At 34.8% G+C, this 19895-nt stretch overlaps 2 protein-coding genes across 2 annotated transcripts; one reads left to right on the top strand and one right to left on the bottom strand.

Annotated features, from left to right (window-relative positions):
* The first annotated feature begins 670 nt into the window (after positions 1-670).
* LOC131163735 (ubiquitin carboxyl-terminal hydrolase 3-like) lies at positions 671-16681 on the top strand. Its single transcript, XM_058120437.1, has 9 exons — positions 671-962; positions 1889-2020; positions 2147-2185; positions 8464-8569; positions 14183-14241; positions 14457-14531; positions 15132-15180; positions 15319-15395; positions 16227-16681. Exons 1-9 carry the CDS (start codon positions 897-899, stop codon positions 16314-16316), a joined length of 693 nt encoding a protein of 230 aa, XP_057976420.1. The 5' UTR covers positions 671-896; the 3' UTR covers positions 16317-16681.
* A 1727-nt stretch (positions 16682-18408) lies between these two features.
* Positions 18409-19119, bottom strand: LOC131163736 (oleosin 1-like). Its single transcript, XM_058120438.1, has one exon. The coding sequence runs from the start codon at positions 19092-19094 to the stop codon at positions 18702-18704; it is 393 nt and encodes a 130-aa protein (XP_057976421.1). The 5' UTR covers positions 19095-19119; the 3' UTR covers positions 18409-18701.
* Positions 19120-19895: the final 776 nt, after the last annotated feature.

Raw genomic sequence — 19895 nt, 5'->3', positions numbered from 1 at the left:
CGAATTGCATTCCACGTGCCTCCGAACCAATCCTACCTCCCACGTGTTGACCCTATTCAGATCCATCCTAGGCTTAGATGATTCTTATTGACCTTGGTCACACACTTGGTCTTCCAACTATTAGCACGTCAGAAGAATTAGTTTCACGACAGAGATGTGAGACATTTTACGATGTTTCTGACCCAGAGTTACAAATCGTCGGCTCTGATATCACTTGTTAGGACCAGAGGAGTCCATGGTTGGGCTTAATATACATAGGTGAACACTAACTTGACCCAAAAGTTTAAGCCTATTCGGTTTTAGACTCAACTATGTATATAAGCACTCATTATCCATTCAATTTTTCCAATGTGTGACAAACTTATAAGTAGAATTCTTAACACTCACATCCTCATAACAGGTTATGACTTAGTAATTTTTATTTTTCCTCTTACGTTGTGTTTGAGAGCATGAATTTCAAATTTTAAATTTAAATATGGATAAATTTGGATAATTTTTAGTACACATTTTATATTACATTTTATTCAAATTCAATATAAATATAAATCTAAAATCTATCAAACATAGTGTTAATGTATTTTCAACTTATTTATTTAATAAGTAACTATTTTATTTTTGCACTCATTTATTGTGAATAGTGATTTTAAATATATGCAATTTGATGTCGTGTATACATGATTTATGTTTGGTATTTGTTCTTTAATATCACAACAAAACATCATGCTCATCCATTTTCCGGTGCGCCGGTTAGCGTTCCCAAAACTCAAAACGTATATGTAAAGCGAAGAGGGAACGATTCCGTCGAACGCTCCATTTCTTCTTCCGAACTAAAATCTTCACTTCGCGTTTGGCATTTTCTCTGACAAAGCAGCTGAAAGGAAAAGCGAAGAAAAGCCATGGACGAAAGCTCTTCTACCAAGAGATGGCTTCCTCTCGAAGCTAACCCCGATGTCATGAATCAGGTCTCTCTCTCTCTCTCTCTCTCTCTCTCTCTCGTTTTCGTCTGGCTGCAGGAAGATGACGGAAATCTGATCATCTTGAATTGTAGATTTCTAGTTATTTGGACCCAAAGAATACAGCGAAGCCTCATTTTTCATTTTTTTTCTTCAGTTTTATTTATTTGGAGGCCAAAGCAATATGTAAGTAATATGTGGGGATTTTATTTCATTTTAATATACATTTTCTCGGTTTTGTCGATGAAGCAGCGGATGTTAGGGTTTTCTTGAGTTTTGGTGTGTAAGGTTGCTCACTGTTTCTTCCATGCTCGATTTGCTGAGAAATATGTGACGTTATGGATTGAACTGATTGCACTGTTTGGAGTTGTTCGGTTTTGCAAAAACTAGTTGCCAGGTCTAATTGCCAATGAAGAATATTTTTCTTCGATCCATCCTATTCATTTCCATGTACAATTTGCAACTATTTTTTGCTCAAAAGTTTCACGTTCTACAGTTTCCTTGTGGAAAAGAGGAAAAAAAAAAAAAAAAATCCAGTTTTAAGCCTGAAATTAAGCTCTCCCCTTCAGAAAAATTCATGTGGAAATGTTTTCGGTGAAATAAATGGTTTCTTTTTAAAATCTATTTATTTGGTCTTACTTGCGGTTCCTACTTTACAGCTGCTAGGATCCCAATAATATCATGCCGTGCCTATGTCAATGAGTTGATTTGAGTGTTCTAAAAGGAGTTTAATCTAACGATTTTAGCATCCAAAATAGATGATCATGGAAAACTTTGTCTAATATTTTGAGGACACAGGAGCCTTATGAGTAAATGGTTTGGATATTACAGGAGTCTTACCAATTTCCTTTTTACTGTTTTATTTTTAAGAAAAATACTTTTGTGTCTATGTGGGAAAGCAATTTGAATTTATTTTCAACTATGTCGTGGTGCAGTTCCTTTGGGGCCTAGGTCTTACCGAGGATGAGGTGGAGTGCTATGATGTGTATGGATTAGATGAAGAACTCTTAGAGATGGTCCCAAAGCCCGTGCTTGCTGTCCTATTTCTTTACCCCTTAACCCCTGAGGTGTGCCTTTTGAAGTTCTATCTTTTTCCCTTTTTTCTAGCAGTGAATATTGATCGCTTTGCTTCATGTGATTAATAGAATGTGTTTTTGATTGGCATATCTAAATGGAATTTTGATTGTTTTCAGACGGAAAAAGAGAGACTATTGGAGGACAATGTTAAGAAGGTAAGTGTAATGACATTTTGTTCATTCACTAGACGTGCATCATTGTACTATTGAAGCTGTGGTGGCTTCCTAGATTTTCTGAATGATGAGAGTTGATTGATCTAATGCATAAGTTAATTACATCATGTTTTATGTGTTTCATTTTTTAATTAGACTGACATGTGTTTCTATATTTGATGCCTCTCTCTCTCTCTCTGACCATGCATACTTGGTCATTTTTCCCTCCTTTTTTTCTTTTAACCATATTTTTTATGGGTAAGATGAGTTCATGAAAGCAATGCTATTTTATTGGGACTTGGAGATGTCTTTCACTTGGACAGATACTTGAACAAGGATTATAACAGTCGAGATCAATATATCAATTACAATTTCCCCCTCATGGTCATATTGGGTTTTTAGAATTCTTAGAATATTAGGCAGAAGACATTGACCTCCCTTGAGTTTTGGCCAAACAATGTATTCCTTGAGGTTTCAAAATTCCACAGACTTCCCTTGTAGTTTGAGAAAAAGACACAAGCTTCCCCTAAGGTTTTTGAAATCCTATGAACTTTCCTTGACATTTGGTTTTTTTAGGATACTTGTACACTTTTCGTTGCTTGAATTTTTGCCAAATATGATTTTTGATACTCTGAGGTCCACTTCTTTTTGCCAAATCTTAAGGGAAGCCCCTAGGGAGGTCCACATTTTTTTGTCAAACCTCATGTAAGGTTTGGTGAATTTTTGAAATTTCAGGAGAGGTCGGCGTCTTTTTACCAAACCTTAAGCGAGGTTAGCGTCTCTAGAAGTTAGTATATTGTGATACCCTTAGACTGTATATCTTACCATTTATTTCCACTCCTTTTTTTAATCTTTTATTTATTATTATTTTTTTTAAATAAGGGTTTTAACCTGTTTCAACACAAGTTCTTGCTGGTTATTTATATGACAGCATAACTGGGACACATTAACCTCAACAGTTTTACTTCTTTCGATATGTTCAACTCTTCAACCTTGATGTGAATGATAATTGATTTCAAATAGATAGTTTTTAAATTTTCACTGATAGTTGTATTCATGTTTTATTTTTTTTGGTAACTCTTTACTTTTTTTGGATCAAAATGGGGTAAAATGTATTGATCAAAAGAATACTTACAAATACACTGGGCATTCCCAGGCCAAACAATATACATCATAACCCGGGCATACCCGGAGACCAATCATGGCCAATCCTTTGTAGCTAACAAAGTCAATCCAAGTACAACACTCCAAGCAAATCAAACAAGAAACATATCAAATTTATCAAAAACAGCCCTATAGACATATTTTTTTTATCACAATTACCAACTCTATAGGGGAGATTACATGATTTTCTAATCTATATCTATTCCTAAAGTGCCATATAAAGTACACCATCGTAGCAAGAGCAATTCTTTTTCCCGCCGCATGGACACCATTACCTTTCACTTCTTTATGGATCCATTTGGTGGCAGCCTTAATGGTAGACATAGATCGCCTTAGGCCCATCCACCCTTTAATTTCTCTCCACACTTCTTCCAAAAATTTACATTTGAAGAACAAGTGATCCCGTGTCTCCAACTCTTCCTTACAAAACACACTACTCTGCTCAATTCCTTCCACTGGTAGTCTATCACAAGTAGGTAGTTTTCCTTTAACTCCAAGCCAAAGACAAAAGGCATGTTTAGGTAAGCTCCCATTGAACCACACCCCTTTCAACCATGGAACTCTATGGTTTTTTTCCCTCCAGAACTCATAGATTTTTTTTGCATTATTCCCCATTTGTTCATCATTTCTATAGCTAGATCAATGCTACCAGCTTTTAGCACAATTTGGTTTTTCAACTCCATTATCTTCTTGAAAAGGCATGAATCTCGTTTGTTTGGAGAGACATCCCAGATCTTGGATTCCTTCAAGTAGTAGTGGTGCACCCTTTTTGTCCACAAGCTATCCTTCTTTGAGTGAATATTCCAAAGAGTCTTTGTTAAGAGGGTCTTGTTCCAATTTTTTAGGTCAAGTATACCAAGACCACCTTCAGCTTTTGGCAAACACACCTCCTTCCAGGCCACAAGATACCTTTTTTTTCCACCCCACAGGAAAACTGTGCAAAGTTTAACTACATGCTTCAAAATATTCAGTGGAATCGGGAAAATCGCAAGCCAAAAGCATTCCATGCCCTGTACAACAGAATTAATAATCTCAAGCTTGCCAGCATAAGATAATGTGTGGCCTGGCCAGCTCTTGAGCAGATTGGAGATGCTGTCAATGAGGGGTTTATAGTGAACTGAATTCAGCTTTGTAGACAGCAGAGGAATTCCCAAGTATCTAAAAGGAAAAGCACCTAATTTCATACCAGACAACCTCAGCACATCATCCAAATCTGAGTCTTTCATTCCTGCTTGGTAGAAATTAGATTTATTTAGATTGACTGTCAACCCTGAGCAGTAGGAAAATTCATTGACGCACTTCAACAGATATTTGATAGAAGCATTATCACCACGAGAGAACAACATTAAATCATCTGCGAAGGCCAGATGAGTGATCCCCAAACTTTCACACTTCGGGTGAAATTTAAAGTCATTCTTGTTCTGTATGGATCTGAGAAGCCTTGATAGGTATTTAACGCACAGAACAAACAGAAGGGGAGATAGGGGGTCCCCCTTGTCTTAAGCCCTTCCGCCCTTGGAAGAAGCCCTTAAACCTTCCATTCAAAGCAATAGAAAACGAAGTAGTTGACGCACACTCTATAATCTAGATTATCATAATTTCTAGGAATTCCAGCAGCTCCAATAATTCTTTAAGGAAGCCCCAAGAAACTGAATCATAAGCTTTCTTCAAATCCACTTTGATCATACATTGTGGAGAAATCCTTTTCCTACCATAACTCCTAACCAGTTCTTGAACAAGATAGATATTATCTAACATACATCTTTGATTGATGAATGCAGCTTGTGCAGGGCATATCAGATCATCAAGAGCAGGTTTTAATCTTGCAGCAATAAGTTTCGAAATAACCTTATAGATGACATTGCAGCAAGAGATTGGTCTGAAATCACTTACAGAATTCGCATGGTTGAGTTTAGGGATCAAGGTAATGCAAGTGTGGTTGAACTGCTTCAAGAGTCTTCCATTCAGGAAAAATTCCCTGACAGCATTAACAAAATCAGGCCCAACAATGTTCCAATTCTTTATGAAGAACCCCGATGAGAACCCATCAGGCCCAGGAGATTTATCCTCACCAATCCCAAACAAAGCCTCTTTAATTTCCTCATCAGAAGGGGCCAAGATCATATTATTTTTTCTAGCATCACTGAGAACAGGGCCTCTTTTGATTACCTGTATATCAATTCTTGTACATTCATTTTCAGTACCCAGCAGTTGATAAAAGTAGGAAACAAACTCATTTGCCACCTCATCATAGGATTTAGTTCTTTCTCCATTCTGTTTCATGATAGACGTGATGTGATTCCTGTTTTTGTTTCTTTTCAGCAATGCATGAAAGAAGGAGGAACCCCTGTCACTGGATTTTAAATATTTGCTCTTAGCCATCTGTGGATGGAACAATCTGTTAGCCTCCCCCAATTTCTCTGCTTTGTCTCTTTTGGTTCTCAGCACATTTTTCAATTCTTCAGTCAGGGGCTTCATGTAACTTCCCTTGGGCCTCCAAGAGGTCATCACAAGCTTTCTGTGCACGAGATGAGATATGAGAGAATTGCAAGGCATTAAGAGTACGTAAATGCTTCTTAAGAGACTGTAATTTTCTTGTGAGGCAGAACTGACTACTCCCCTCAAATTCCTTCAGCCAACCCACCCTAACCTTGTCCTGAAAGTCAGGATGCGTGGCCCACATTTTGAAAAATTTAAAAAGAGGTCTGCCCAACTCCTGTTCAGAGAACAAAGAAACAAGAGCAACAGAGTGGTCAGAAATACAACCTGGAAATTGGAAATTAGTGTGCACGATCCAGTCTGTAAGGAACCAGTCTTGGTTTATCATAACTCTATCAAGCTTACACCATACAGAGCCATTTGATGTTCACATGTGTTTCCTTCTGGTACTTAATATCTTAGTAATTTAGTAATTTACGTTGAGCAGAAAACTTGTGTCAAGGGTTTTAAAAGATTTTGTAGATGCTGGGTGGGCATTCGGATTTGCAGTGGGGCATAAGAGAGTGTGTAAAATAAGGAGCACAGGGAAGATGTTGAATTAGTACAAGAGATTAACTTGATGCTTGGTTTTTTTGAGTGGAATTGAGGCATGAATGAGATCAAAATGGTATGAAGGTAGGAATGAAATTCAGTGAACAAAACAATTTAAGTGTTTGGTTTTAGTCTATAACACTATGTTCAATTCCATTCCAATTTTTGTTGTGTCATGAAACTATGGGAATGCAGTGAAATTTGTGTTAAATTATTGATATTTCTTTGGGTTGAAATTTAAAACTTAAAATATGACACTTAAGTAATAAAAAAATAGGCTTATTTATTTAACAATTTTTTAAATAATATATTTATGTAATATTTTTAAGCAATAATTATTTATAAATTAAATTCATTATGAAATAAAATTATATAAAACAACAACAACAAAAAACCAAGCCTTAAGCCTACTTGGGGTCGGGTGTTTGAAACCTTTTCCATCAATTTACATGAAATAAAAAAAGTATATCTTTAATGTATTTATATTAATATTATTAACATTATTACATTACAAATAGATTTATTATGTCGTAATGAATTCCATAGTATTAAATATAAATAATTACAACAGTTATTATTTAAAAATATTATTAGTGAATAAGTTTGTATGTAAAATATTTAATATAGTATTTTTTTTATATTTCATAAAAATAATATATTATTAAATAATATGAGAATTTATATTGTAGGAGGATATATTATATATCCTTCAATTATATTATATAATAATATAAATAAATTCTATATTCAGTAAAAAATTTAAATATTGCATTTTATATTTTCAAAGTACTAAATTTTTCATTAAGTGTGTCTAAATATAGTATTTAATAATATTTTATTATATATTTAATTATATATTCCCCTAACTATTAGATATTAAATATTATTTCCATGTTTAATTCTATTGTTATTATAATCTATTTTATCTCATTCATATTGTTACTTTATTATTCTCATGTATTTAGATATTAAAATACTGATAGATATTGAATATAAAATATTGTGCTACTGTAGTATTTCTCTGAATTTTCTTATTATGTCAAATACTGCTATTTGTTTAAATTTTTTATTTTAATAATAGTTTCATATTATTTAATAAGATACTTGATGTACTATATAAATATTATTTCATTAGACATTATCATATTTCTTTAATTAATTTATTAAATGAATAGTAGATATTGTTTTATTGTTACTCTATTTAGTATTAAGTGAGACATGTAGAGTTTGGTACCTAAAGGTGCTTTGGCAGAAAATCCAATGGAATGGAATCATCATTCCACCCCTTAAAGAGCAGGAATGACCATTCCTTCAATTGGAGTAGGGACTGTAATTATGATACCTTTCCATCGATGGTTACCAAAAATGCTAACACCCTAATGAACCATGTATTGGTACAAACATTCCAAAATGTGGTACATTTTCATTCCGGAACGCTAAACCTAATGATCCTGGGTTTTAGTTTAATATTTTTCACATATCATAACTTTTTATTAGGTAAAAGTGGGGAATCATCACAATTTAATTCTATTTCTATCAATTATTAATCTATTCCACAACAGAAACTCTCTTCCAGATTCAGGAACAGCTCAACATCCTCTTCAAAATATACGAGTGGCATTACATTTTTTTATATTTAATATATCTAATTAATTACATGCCAAACATTCCACATTTTAGACCCTGTTCCGTACCACAATCCTGTTCCCGTCCCACAAAGTGGACAGTCCACATTCTCAGTAAACATAGGTTCCTCCCTTGCTTTTGATGAGCCAATGCCCCATATAAGCTTGAACAAAATAGTGTAAAATAAATTAAACAATAGTGGCTTATCAAAAGAAATATGAAAAAATAAATTTATTAAATAAAATCATCTTTTATTATTATTTTTGTATTAGACACTCAAATGACAGGGCACAAGGCATTATATGAATTTTATTTTTTTTAAAATTTTTTGATAAAGATTTACTTCTTGCCTCTGAGTTATTTATTTGTTTTTAATAATAAACTAGTCCTCCATGTATTAAAAATTCCTCCTTCATCCATTGTGCATTTATATCTGGACATATTGATGCTATTTCCTGTAGGATCCAAGCAGTAGAGTTTATTTCATGATACAAACTGTGGGAAATGCTTGTGGAACAATTGGGCTTCTTCATGCTGTCGGGAATGTCACTTCTAAGATTAAGCTTCGTAAGTTTTACCTCATATTATTTTTCACGGATGCTTATAGTAATATAGTCTTGGTGATTATTTATCTTTATTCACTTAGGTTGTTGATAGTCTTGTTGTAAATATATGCATGAAATTTCTTATTAAATTTTTATGTTTGCTTCTGTGTTTTGATAGCGAGTGGGAATGTGAGGCCTTGTAAGTGTTGCCTTTTTCATGGATGCTTGTGTGTGGTCTTGGTGATTATTCCTCTTTTTACCCTTTGGTTGTTGATAGTCTTGATTGTAAAGTCACTGGTGGCATTGTCATTATTAATTAAATTGAGAAAAAAGTTGAGGAAGCAAAAGCATGAAGCACTGAGTTAAAAATGCTACTAGTAGTAAGTTGATGAGGGTTCAAATGAAGAATTTGCCCTCTTTATCATGGAATTGCACAAGTGCTTCAAGCATCAGCTGGAGTCCTTATTGGATTTCTTATTTTTATGCATTTCAAAATTTCTTTTCTTTAGCTACATGAATAATTAGGTGGTGGTGTGCGCACTGTAGCAAATTTTGAAGTATTTGCAATCGTGAAAGCCTATGTGGGAGAATTACGAACCCTACTAATTAAATAAACCTAACACATTTGGATTGAAGAACCAACAAGCCCTTCACCCTATTCTTTGGAGTCGCCCTCCAATTGGGTCAAATGGATTCGTCCGGTGGCTGGTTCCCTCCTCTACAATCAGAACACAAATTCCTGCTGAGAACAACTCAACTCTGTCAAGTTGGTAAAACACCTGGGTCATGAGGTTATCACCATAAGAGGAATTGCCCCTCACCACAATAGAAGGAACCAGTGCTGCCATTTAGCTTGGTTAGTGAGAAAATGAGATGGCATCAACTTGTACAGTTGCATTTCTTCATATGCATCATGGTTAGCCCTCCCATCCAAGAATCATGGACACCCCTAAAGGAATGTGATAGATTTTGAGGGGAAGAATGTGATGCTACACTATCTCCATAATTGAACCAGTTAAGCAAGCATTGACCATGGACCTTCACATTGGTATTATTCACCTCAGTAATCTTGCATGGATCATGATGTGATTTGGCCTTGAAATTTAACTTCTTAACTTCTTCAAAAACTACTTTTATACAACTGTTAGGATTAATAACTGAACTGTAAAGTTTTCTGTGACAATCATTCAAGTCTAAAAAATGCTGCTTCTCCTCTCTTCATTTGCTTCAATCTTGTGGAAGGAAGTGCTGGTGAACTGCTAGACAATTCTTTTTGTCCAACATTTCACCTGGGACTTCTGTCTCAGCATTAATCTCACTTAGGCTTGAATTGATAATTTGTGATCTCAGACAAAAATCTGATACTGAATTTGAGTAGGTGAGCTTGAGCTAGCTTAGTTTAACCTAAATTAATTTTAATTGTCATATGTTTTATATACACATATAATATATATTGTTTTAAAGTAAATAGAACATTACAATCATAATCTACTTAACATCTTAATTCAAAATTTTGATATACTGCATTCTTTTCTAAGTATATCTAAAGTTACTTTAAAATTGAGCTCCAGAAAGATTTTACTTGATTATAAGTCCATTATATTCTTAAATGTGAGTTGGCTGAATTCAGGTCGAACTCGTTCGAAAAGAATGGGTTGAGCTTGACTCTGAGCAATTGTTATTTGGACAGAGTTTGAACAAAGCTTATCCAAACTCAGCCTGATTGAGAGGCCTAAGACCATCTCCATTAGAGGAAGTATCTCCTTGCATAAGGGACTTCTTGTGTATTTTAGCTAGTTAGTGGAAGATATCAAGATGGCATCAACTTATACCTCTTGTCAGCGGAGGTGTAGAAATGTTCATATGCATCATCCTAGCCAACAATGGATTCCCTAAAAGAAGGTGATAGATCTTGAGAGAAAGAAAGTATCGTTGCAGTGTCTTGAAAATATAACCAGTCTTGAATGTAAGAAAGCACCAACCATGGACAGTCATATTGGCATTGTTTGCCCAAGCTGTCTCTTTGTGGGTTGGGATGTGCACTGCCTTTTAATTCAAGTTCTTTAGTTTCTTCAGAAACTACATTTGTATTTGTTTGGATCAATAACCAAAGAGTTAAGTTGTTTGTCAGATCATCTGATTCTAAAAATATTGGTTCTCCTTCATTCTTCATTTTCTTCATTCTTTTGTTAAGAGAGTACAGAGTGAAGTACCAGAAAATTTTTCTGTCTCACATTTTCATCTTTATCTAAGTCATTTGAGACTTCTGGTGTTCACAACATTAATGGTATGTGTTTCTTCATCCTTTTTTTTTTGTTCTTCAAATTGCTGTGACTTGATTAGGAAACTCTACAGCTTAATGCCCAAAGACGTAGCATTTGAAACACTTCGGGGCTGTTTGGCATCACTGCCAAAAATTAGAGAAACAAAAACAGAATCGAAAATAAAAAACTAGAAACATAAACTAAAAACTAGAAACCAACAACTTGTTTGGTTAACATTTATAAAACTAATGTAAATTAAAAACTTAATTAAAAAAAAGCTCATTTTCATCTTTAAATCAAAATGCTATAAAAATATTATTAAAATAATAAAATTACAAATAATACACGTAACAAAATTACTATAATAAAAATAAAATTTATTATAATTATTTAACTCAATTGTTCTACTTTCAAAATTTACTTTACAATAAAAATTTTATTAGACATGATAATTGAAAAATAGTAAAATTATTTTGTAATTGGCTTTATTATTGTTTTTTGATATTTATGTATATTTTGCTTTTAATTATATTTAAATTTTAAATTTTGATTTTAATTTAAAAGTGTATAAATGAATGGTTTAATAAAAAAACTAATTTGGATATTAATTTTTTTGGCAATAGGTTGCCAAAACAACTGAAAACCATAAAATCTGGTTTTTAATTTTTTTTTGACAGACAACTAAAAGCCGGCAAGAGAAATAAAAAGCTGACAACAGAAATAAATGCGTTTTTATAATCTGCTTTTTCTCTGTGAATAAACAGAAAAGAAAAAGAAAAAGAAAAAGACAGCAATGATACCAAATATATACCCTCAACTTTTGGTTGGACCCTAGAACTTGTGTTTTTAATGGAGTAGTAGTTTGAACACCTTTATTTAATTGTTAACTGTTCTTGGTCAACCGCATTAGCAGTCGTCAAATTGAATGATCAATGTAACAGTTATGTGAGAATAGGTGAGTACAGCAGCCTTCATGCAATTCAAAAGTATGGAGAAGTACAGCAGTTGTGCGGCACCTGCCACTTCTGTTGTTAGCCTGTTCATAGTGTTTGTAATGGTCTCCAAAGTATTCTCAGACATTGTTAGAATTTTACGATTCGAGATTCGATTAATATGATTTGTATCAATTCCACGCTGAATTGATTCAAATCTTGCCAGAAAATCTTAAAACAGCCAAATCATTTCCGAATCTATTGATTCACCTTGTGAATCTAATGAATCTAACTGATTTATCTGAATCTGTCAATTTACATGATTCTAGACATGGTGTCCTAATAGACCCGACTAGTTCAAACCAATTTTTTAAAAGGTAAAGGCATAAGCGAGGCGTTTCGACCCTCAAAAGGTGAGGCGTAAGCCTTTGAGAAATTGTTTTTTTTTTTTCATGATGTAAGATACAAGTCCAGTTAAACATGTAGTTAGAATTTTCTAACTAATTCTAACTTGAGAATCACAGACCCAAAATGATCTAGTCTCAATTAAAAAGGCACAAAACGTGTGCTTTTTGTATAAATGCGTGAGCCTTAGCATCTAATGCGTTAGCCTTTTTGGAATTTGGTATTTTTGATTGAGCCTTGAGGTGTTTTAAGCATGCTTTGCCTTGAGGCAAGCCTCAAAGCGAGCCTTGATTGAGCCTTTTAAAACACTGGTTCAAACCCCATTTTTCTTATTTTTTATTTTTACATGATTACCTACCATTCCTTGTCTACGTCAGTTTTGTGCTGAATTAGAGGAGAAAATAGATCTTACGGTATTATGTTGCCTTCACAAAATCATCTTTACTCTTGGAGGAGTATAGTGCTTTGCCAATGCCATTGAGAAGAAGGGGTAGAACACATATCGGCTAAGTTGGTACTCATGTTTTAACAAAGATTCATTAGTTGTTTTTTCTTTAGCACTTTGTTCAATTATTATCATGTTTTCTGGTTAATTATTTTCTTCTTTTGTTGATGGATGCTTTTGTTATACTTGTAGTCTCTCAAAGATGAGAATCCCTTGTCTTTTGTTGAGAATTCAAATATTTTATATGTCATTAGTCTGATTCTTTGTAGAAACTACCCACCAAATAACAATTCCACCTTCATAGACAACTCAACAGTAGTCATGGTTGGGAAGAATGGGTGTTAAAAAGGAAATAAGCTGGGTTATATTGCACTTCAGCCTTTGGATGAAAAGGGCTGGATTTCCTTTTTTGGGTTGGTCTTAAATGGATATTAAGATGAAGGTTTGGGTTGTGTTTTGGGAGTGGGGGTGATTGGATCAAGTTGAGTCCTTTGAGAAGCGGAAATTTTTTTTTTTTAATGAGGGTCAACTACCATTTAAAGAGAAGAAATGGTGTTTATTGGGGGGAGTTGAGTTTGTCTAGAGTTGTTGGAGGATATTTTATCAATTTCTTTTTCAGGATTTGGACAGTGCAAAGCCAGATAAGCTCTTTGGAGATGTGTGTTGTATGCTGTGTTGCGGGTATTTGGAATTTTGGATGGAAAGGAACACTTGTATCTTCTAGGGGAAGAAGACTTCTTGGCTTTTGGTTTAGAAGAGTGGGGAGGTTCCCCAGTTTTTGAAGGCTAGAGGAAGTAAGTACAAAAATTAGACGGAGTAATGGATGAGGATCATCTAAGCAGAAGAAGTGAAGGTAGAATGATGGTGCTTTGAGACTTGATGTGGTGCCAAGGAGGGAGGGAAGGAGAGAGAAGAGAGAAGGAAGAAGATGATAGATGGGGTTGAAATGCCATGTAAATTCCAGTTCAATTTCACATTACCAAACTCCTTATGACATTGCATCCTACCAATATATATAAAGGGAAACTAAAATTAATAAAGTCGTAAACTCACTCCTAAAACATACATATTTACGAATTACAATAAGGCTACTAATTAATTAAACCCAACACATTTTGGTTTGGGACACAGCAAGACCCTATTCGTCAGAATTGGCCTCCAAATTGGGTCAGATATGGCTAGCTTCCCATCCTACCTCACTAATCTAATAAATTTCTTTTTTGATTTGCTAAAGGAAAATTTATTTATTTGTGTCATGAAAGGCACGAATCATTTTCATGAGTTATACCGAGCACCCCCTGAATGCTACAAGAGTACACAAGAACCTTTCTTTGAACAAAAAATTTATAAGAAATAATGAGTGAAAAACAAAAAATAGCATGTAAAAAGCTAGCTGGCGTGCCTTTTGTTGGACTTTATGCAAGGAAATCCTGGAAAAAGCACAAAATACTTTTTGTTACTTCTTTCCTGCGAATATTACTATTTCCAATGTCCTTAAAGCAGAATGATTTAGGTCCATGTTTTAAATTCTGTGGCACCTTTTATTTTTTGAACAAAAATAATTGATTTCTGTGATTTCCTGTTTCCAGGTGAAGGCTCATTCTTCGACAGGTTCTTCAAATCTACAGAGAAGATGACTCCATTGGAGGTTGCATTTATTATTATTATTATTATTATTATTATTGCTATCACCACCACCACCACTACTACTATTACTACTACTATAACGATGATGATGATGATTATCGCTATTATTATTATTATTATTGTTTTCTTGTCTTTTTTTATGGTTGATAATAGATTTAAATATTGTTCTATTTCTTAGTTTTATGTACTTAATATTTTCTATACAACATTTTGCAGCGTGCGGCATTTCTTGAGAAGGACAGAGAAATGGAAGTTGCTCATTCTGTTGCAGCTACTGCAGGTGACACAGAGGTAAGTTTGAATTTTACTAATTTTATTGTGAGTGAATTATTATAATTTGGTTCTTGGATAAGTAGTCTTAAGGTGCCAGGTCACTTAGATGGAAGCTTTTGTATTTGTGGGCACTGGAATCCAAGTGCATAGAGGAGGAATTAATTCTATTTATCAGTAACAGTGTTATTCTTGAGTTCCAATATGGTTGCTTTTAGTTTCTATTCTTTTCAATGCGAGTTTGGCTCAGTTTTCCATCTTATATACATGTATGCTTAGATTAGATGCAGTTTGTTGTTGTTGTCATCTTTTATTTTGGGCATTTTGTTCTAACTTATTTTCTGGGCTTAAAATGCACTCATTTCGAGAAACTGTGGTTATCCACCCATATAGAGGTTGAAAAATCTCTACCTTTGGGAATGAGTACCCTACTTAGACAGTTAATGCAATGTTATTTAAAAATTGGTTCAGGAGCTCTCAACTGAGATCTGCACTGAGTTGCATAGAAGTTCCCATTATATTTTAATTTTCTTTTCAATTTGGATAAAAGTATCAATAGGTGCAGTCTTTCTGCTTGGTTCCAAAAACTTTTTCTGCAGTCTCACAAATCTCTCTTGACAGGCTTCTCGTGATGTAGACACTCATTTTATCTGCTTCACATGTGTGGGTGGTAATCACTAACTCCCTCCTCTGCCTTCTCTCTTCACAAATTGCCAAACAAATAATCTGTTGTACTTACTGATTGGTAATTGCTTCTAAAATTTATAAAAATGGCTGCTTATTAAGTTCTGTAAAATGTGTTTTGTAGGAGAGCTTTATGAACTTGATGGTAGAAAATTGGGGCCAATCTCTCATGGGGCATCCTCACCTAGCAGTTTGTTGCAGGTAAGTTTCTCTACAACAATAGGGTAGTAAAAATTGTGTTTCTTTTGGGTAAATAAACAATTTAATTATCAAAAAAAACTGTTGGTGTATAAACCAAACATGACATGACTGACAGAGACAAACTGAGAACATATGCTAACAGATTGGTGAGTGGAAGTGCAGCATCCATTCCTGCTTCAAATCTCAAAACAAATTCATAATCCCCACCTAAAATCTGATGTCATTCAGCACTACGATCGCTACCACTTAAAGATAGTAACATCAGCTACTTCTTTTCAGGGTTATGACCAGTTGGTTTCACATGGCACAAGCCAAGCCTAATGCATTGGTTAGGTGGTTCTGGTGCTACTTATTTTTAGGGTTGAGTTTAGAATGGACTCCGCAACCCAATTTTATTGACTTACCCTTTGTATGAAGAGACCTTAGATTTGGATAAGATACATAAAATCATACTGAAATTTGTCCAAATCCAACCAAAATCAAATCCAAGGTCTGAAATCCATGCTCCAAAATGCAGCGTTAATATCTATTACATAATAGGCTCCTACATGTAAATGTCTCATTGGACCCAGTGTTTGGCTGGGGCTAGGGAGAGGGGAGAGGGGGGAGGGGTGGGGTGGGGGACGCACCTTTGCTGGGGTTTGTGTTGTGGCATACCTGAGGGGAAGGGGTTACCTTCAATTCAACCTGATGTGAATGACCTGTGATGCAATCCCCCTTCTAGCATGATGTTTTTCTACGTAGCCTTGGCCCGTGGGGATTAAACATATGTATGGTTTCAGTTTTGTCTACCTGGTAATGTAATTATTTTTGAAAAATTTCTTATGACAGGATGCAGCTAAAGTTATACAGGGGGTGATCAAGAAAAACCCTGGCTCGATCAATTTCAATGTTATTGCCGTCTCGAAGAAAGTTGGATAAGCATGTAAGGGCAGCTCCCTGAGCTAGAGCTTTTTGAGCATAACCATTAGATGCTAGTTCACTATGCCCGCAGCCTGTGGCCTGAGCTAGAGAGCGAAGCTCGGGAACATCTACTGAAGGTTTAAATTTGTAGCCTCCTTGCGATCCATGATATTTCGGTACTTGTTTTTTTCTGGTTTGTATGCATGTGTCCACAAAACTCCATTGCGCTTTTCTGGGGTTGGTATGGCTCAATCTGGCCTTTGACTGTTTCTGCAAAGGCAGCAAAATGTACTTGGGGGTCAGTTCCATCACTTAGAAAAGCAGATGGGGCTTGGTCCAAACCCTAAAATTAGTGTAGTGTTGATGATGATCGTCGACTTAAATTGTTGCTAGAGTCTTGATCGGTGGATGCATTCCAGAGAATGAAGCTTTTTTTTTCCTTTTGAAAGTGAATTTATTTGAACTCATGGGACTTTACCCTAACCTTCTCTTTGGTGGGGAAGAGAATTGGAGAGAAGGTAAAATTATAAGAATAACATAAAAATCTTGGGACAAAAAGCGTAAGAATGTTTTTCCCCCATGTTTTCTGAGTGCGTTTCTGTCATTTTCTTTTCCATTCAGTATTTGCCCTACTAGTGTTTGTGTTTTACATATTTAAATATTTATAACGTAATATAAAATATTAATACTCATTAAAGAATGCGAGATTGTTTTGAGAAGTGCGAGTAGGAAGTTCATCGTCCCCCTAACTAATGAGAGTAATACTCCTTTAAGCAAATGAGGTGCTCAAAATATCTTCGATTATTATTTGGCATCATAAAGAAAAAGGCCAAAAGTACAAATATTTGTTTAATTTTTTAAATTCTAAAAATCATTTTATTTTACCCATCTAAAATGCACAATAAAATTTGGACTCCCAATTTTAGGTTCTAAACACGTTAGTATATTTTTTCTTTGTCAAGGTATTGTAAAGATTTTGCTTGTGAGTAGACTCGTTTGAGCAAAGGTTGGGCTTATGAGTGAGAATTAAGTTGGAATGTCCATATATGTATTTCTGTGGATGTAAAAAGGTGGAAGAGGAGTAATGATGAGTGGATCCCCATAATTTAGTAATGATTCTTAATAGGTTGTACGAAACTAGATTATCATTTAGTCAAAGTGATCAACAATAACTTTCGTGGAGTAGTTAGAACACAAAAGTGACTGAACAAGTTTGTCATGTATTGAGAAAAGAAGGATGGGCGCTTATATGCGTAATTGAGTTTAAAATAACTATTTTTTTGCTATCAAATTGATGCCCACCTCAGATTCCTCCAATCTTTAACAAGTGAAAACTTAACAAGTGAAAATTGGGTTTATGAGAATTAAATTTGAATTGAACTTGAATATTCATGCATATGTTCCTTGTGTTTGCTTCCATAAAGAGAGAAGGGGAGGATTTCAATTGGACTGCAATGTTCATTCAAGCGTTCATCGAAAGGCAGATGCGTTAAAGAACAACGACGATAAATGGCTCCTAATTAGTTGCATTTGTATATTCAAGAATAACTTTAAAGATGAATGGTTAAGGAAAAGATCGTAGAGAATTTCAGTTGGTCATGAATTTTGTCATTCATATAAGAATGAGACGAGACCAAGTTCATTTTACTCTTTATTCTTTTTGCTTTAAAAGATTCCGAAAACCATCACTTGTTTTCTTAATGATCTACATTTATATTAAAAGTTAAAAATTATTATTTTAAAATTATATTATATAAATTCAAAAAGCTTAACAATTTAAGTTTGTATTCAACATTTTGAAAATAAAAAATAAGAATGAATTCAGACCGAAATTCTTTACCTAATTCTTTTCATTCTACTGCTGCAGAACAACCAACAGCAGGGACAAACTCAGCGTATGTCTCTACTGAGATTTTTTTTTTTTCTCTTTTTTAAGACAGTAGTGTCGAAAACTCTTTGGACTAATCTGATATGATAAATTCATCCCTCTATTCTTCAACACTCGAACCTCTACCACCTGAATTTTTTCAACCTTCTTCGCTTGTTCCTCTATCTATTTCAACATACATGGATAATAAAATTGAAACGGTGCTTATACTTATCCAAATGATTTCAATAACAAGAACTCCATTGAAATAAAAATTAAAACACCACAGCACATACACATAGCAGTGAAACAGATCCAATTTATGATATATGTATCTAGCTAATCCATCGTGATCGACTTCCTACTTGATCAACCAGCACATACGCAGAAATTAAGGACTCAAAATACAACTACGGACACCACTTCAACCACCATCACCACAGGCTAAAAAGAAGAAAGAACAAAAGAAAAAGGGAAAAAAAAAAACACTTTCCGCCGCAGCCATCATGCATCAGCCCCCGTCAACCACCTGCAACCTAAGATCCGGTTACGAGATGCTCCGCCCTTTCCCTGATGTCCATGGCGGTGCCGGTGAGTTTGACGCGTGCGCGGTCGATCTGGTCGGCGCCGACGGGGTGTTTTCCGGAGAGGTATTTGTACATCCAGTAGAACACGTACACGGCCGTCATGCCCAGGCCCCCCGACGCCACCAGCCCCGCCGTCACCAGGAACAGCGTGATCGCCGCCGGCACCAGCACGGGGCTGAACAAGACCAGCCCCGGCGTGGCCACCGCCAGGCCTATCACCGTCCCCGCCAGCGTCAGGCCCGACAGCACCAGCAGCGAGCTGCCTATGGTGACGGCCGTGGACGCCCTCACCACCTGGTAAGACAGCCCCCCTTGGCTCTGCGGATTCATCACCATAGCCATTGATTAAATTAATCGGTTTTGATGAAAGAACGAAGGGCTGGCATGGTTTTATAGGGAGAAGGGGTTGGATGCATGGGGGGCACGTGGTACGTGAGGAGGGAGGGTGGCACGTGAGGGGTTTTGTCTTCTAGGGGTTTTGCATGAATGGTTAGGGTTTTTGGTGGACACGTAGCGTTGTTCTGTTTTTATTGATGACTTCTGCTGATTTTGCATTGGGAGGAGATGGACACGTACTTTGATACGGAAGCAATTGCTAGCTTGCTGGATGAAAATGAATACCTATTTTTTTCAATATATATAATTTGAGACTCTAACCTAGATGTTATAATGACATTGAATCGTAATCGATCCCATAATTCTTTTATGATAAATTATATACAAAATTTTGAAGATGAATTAAGTCAGGAATTTATAATAAAAATGATAGTTTAAGAAATTCTTATAATTCGAATCATATAATAAATGAGAGTTATAATTTTTAATTTGAATTTTTTTTGTTGATTACCTTTGTAGTTTGATATATTCGACTATATATAGATATAAATAAAAATTATGTGTACAAAGTTAGATTTTGAATTTATTACTACTATATAGATTTTTTGATAATTAATTTTAACAATAATATCAAAATTTAATACATTATTTATACCACTTGTTCAATAAAACTATACAATATTGATAAATGTATATAAATAATATAATGTTTACAAAAATTACATGTAAAATTTTTAAAAATATCATAGACACGTATATATGATATAAACCCATTTGTAGCCAACCAATTTAGATGTAAAATTAATT

This window comes from Malania oleifera, chromosome 9, assembly GCF_029873635.1.
Source record: "Malania oleifera isolate guangnan ecotype guangnan chromosome 9, ASM2987363v1, whole genome shotgun sequence".
NCBI classification, from domain to species: domain Eukaryota; kingdom Viridiplantae; phylum Streptophyta; class Magnoliopsida; order Santalales; family Ximeniaceae; genus Malania; species Malania oleifera.
The sequence above is the reverse complement of the archived record's forward strand: the minus strand, read 5'-3'. Positions and strand labels throughout refer to the sequence as shown.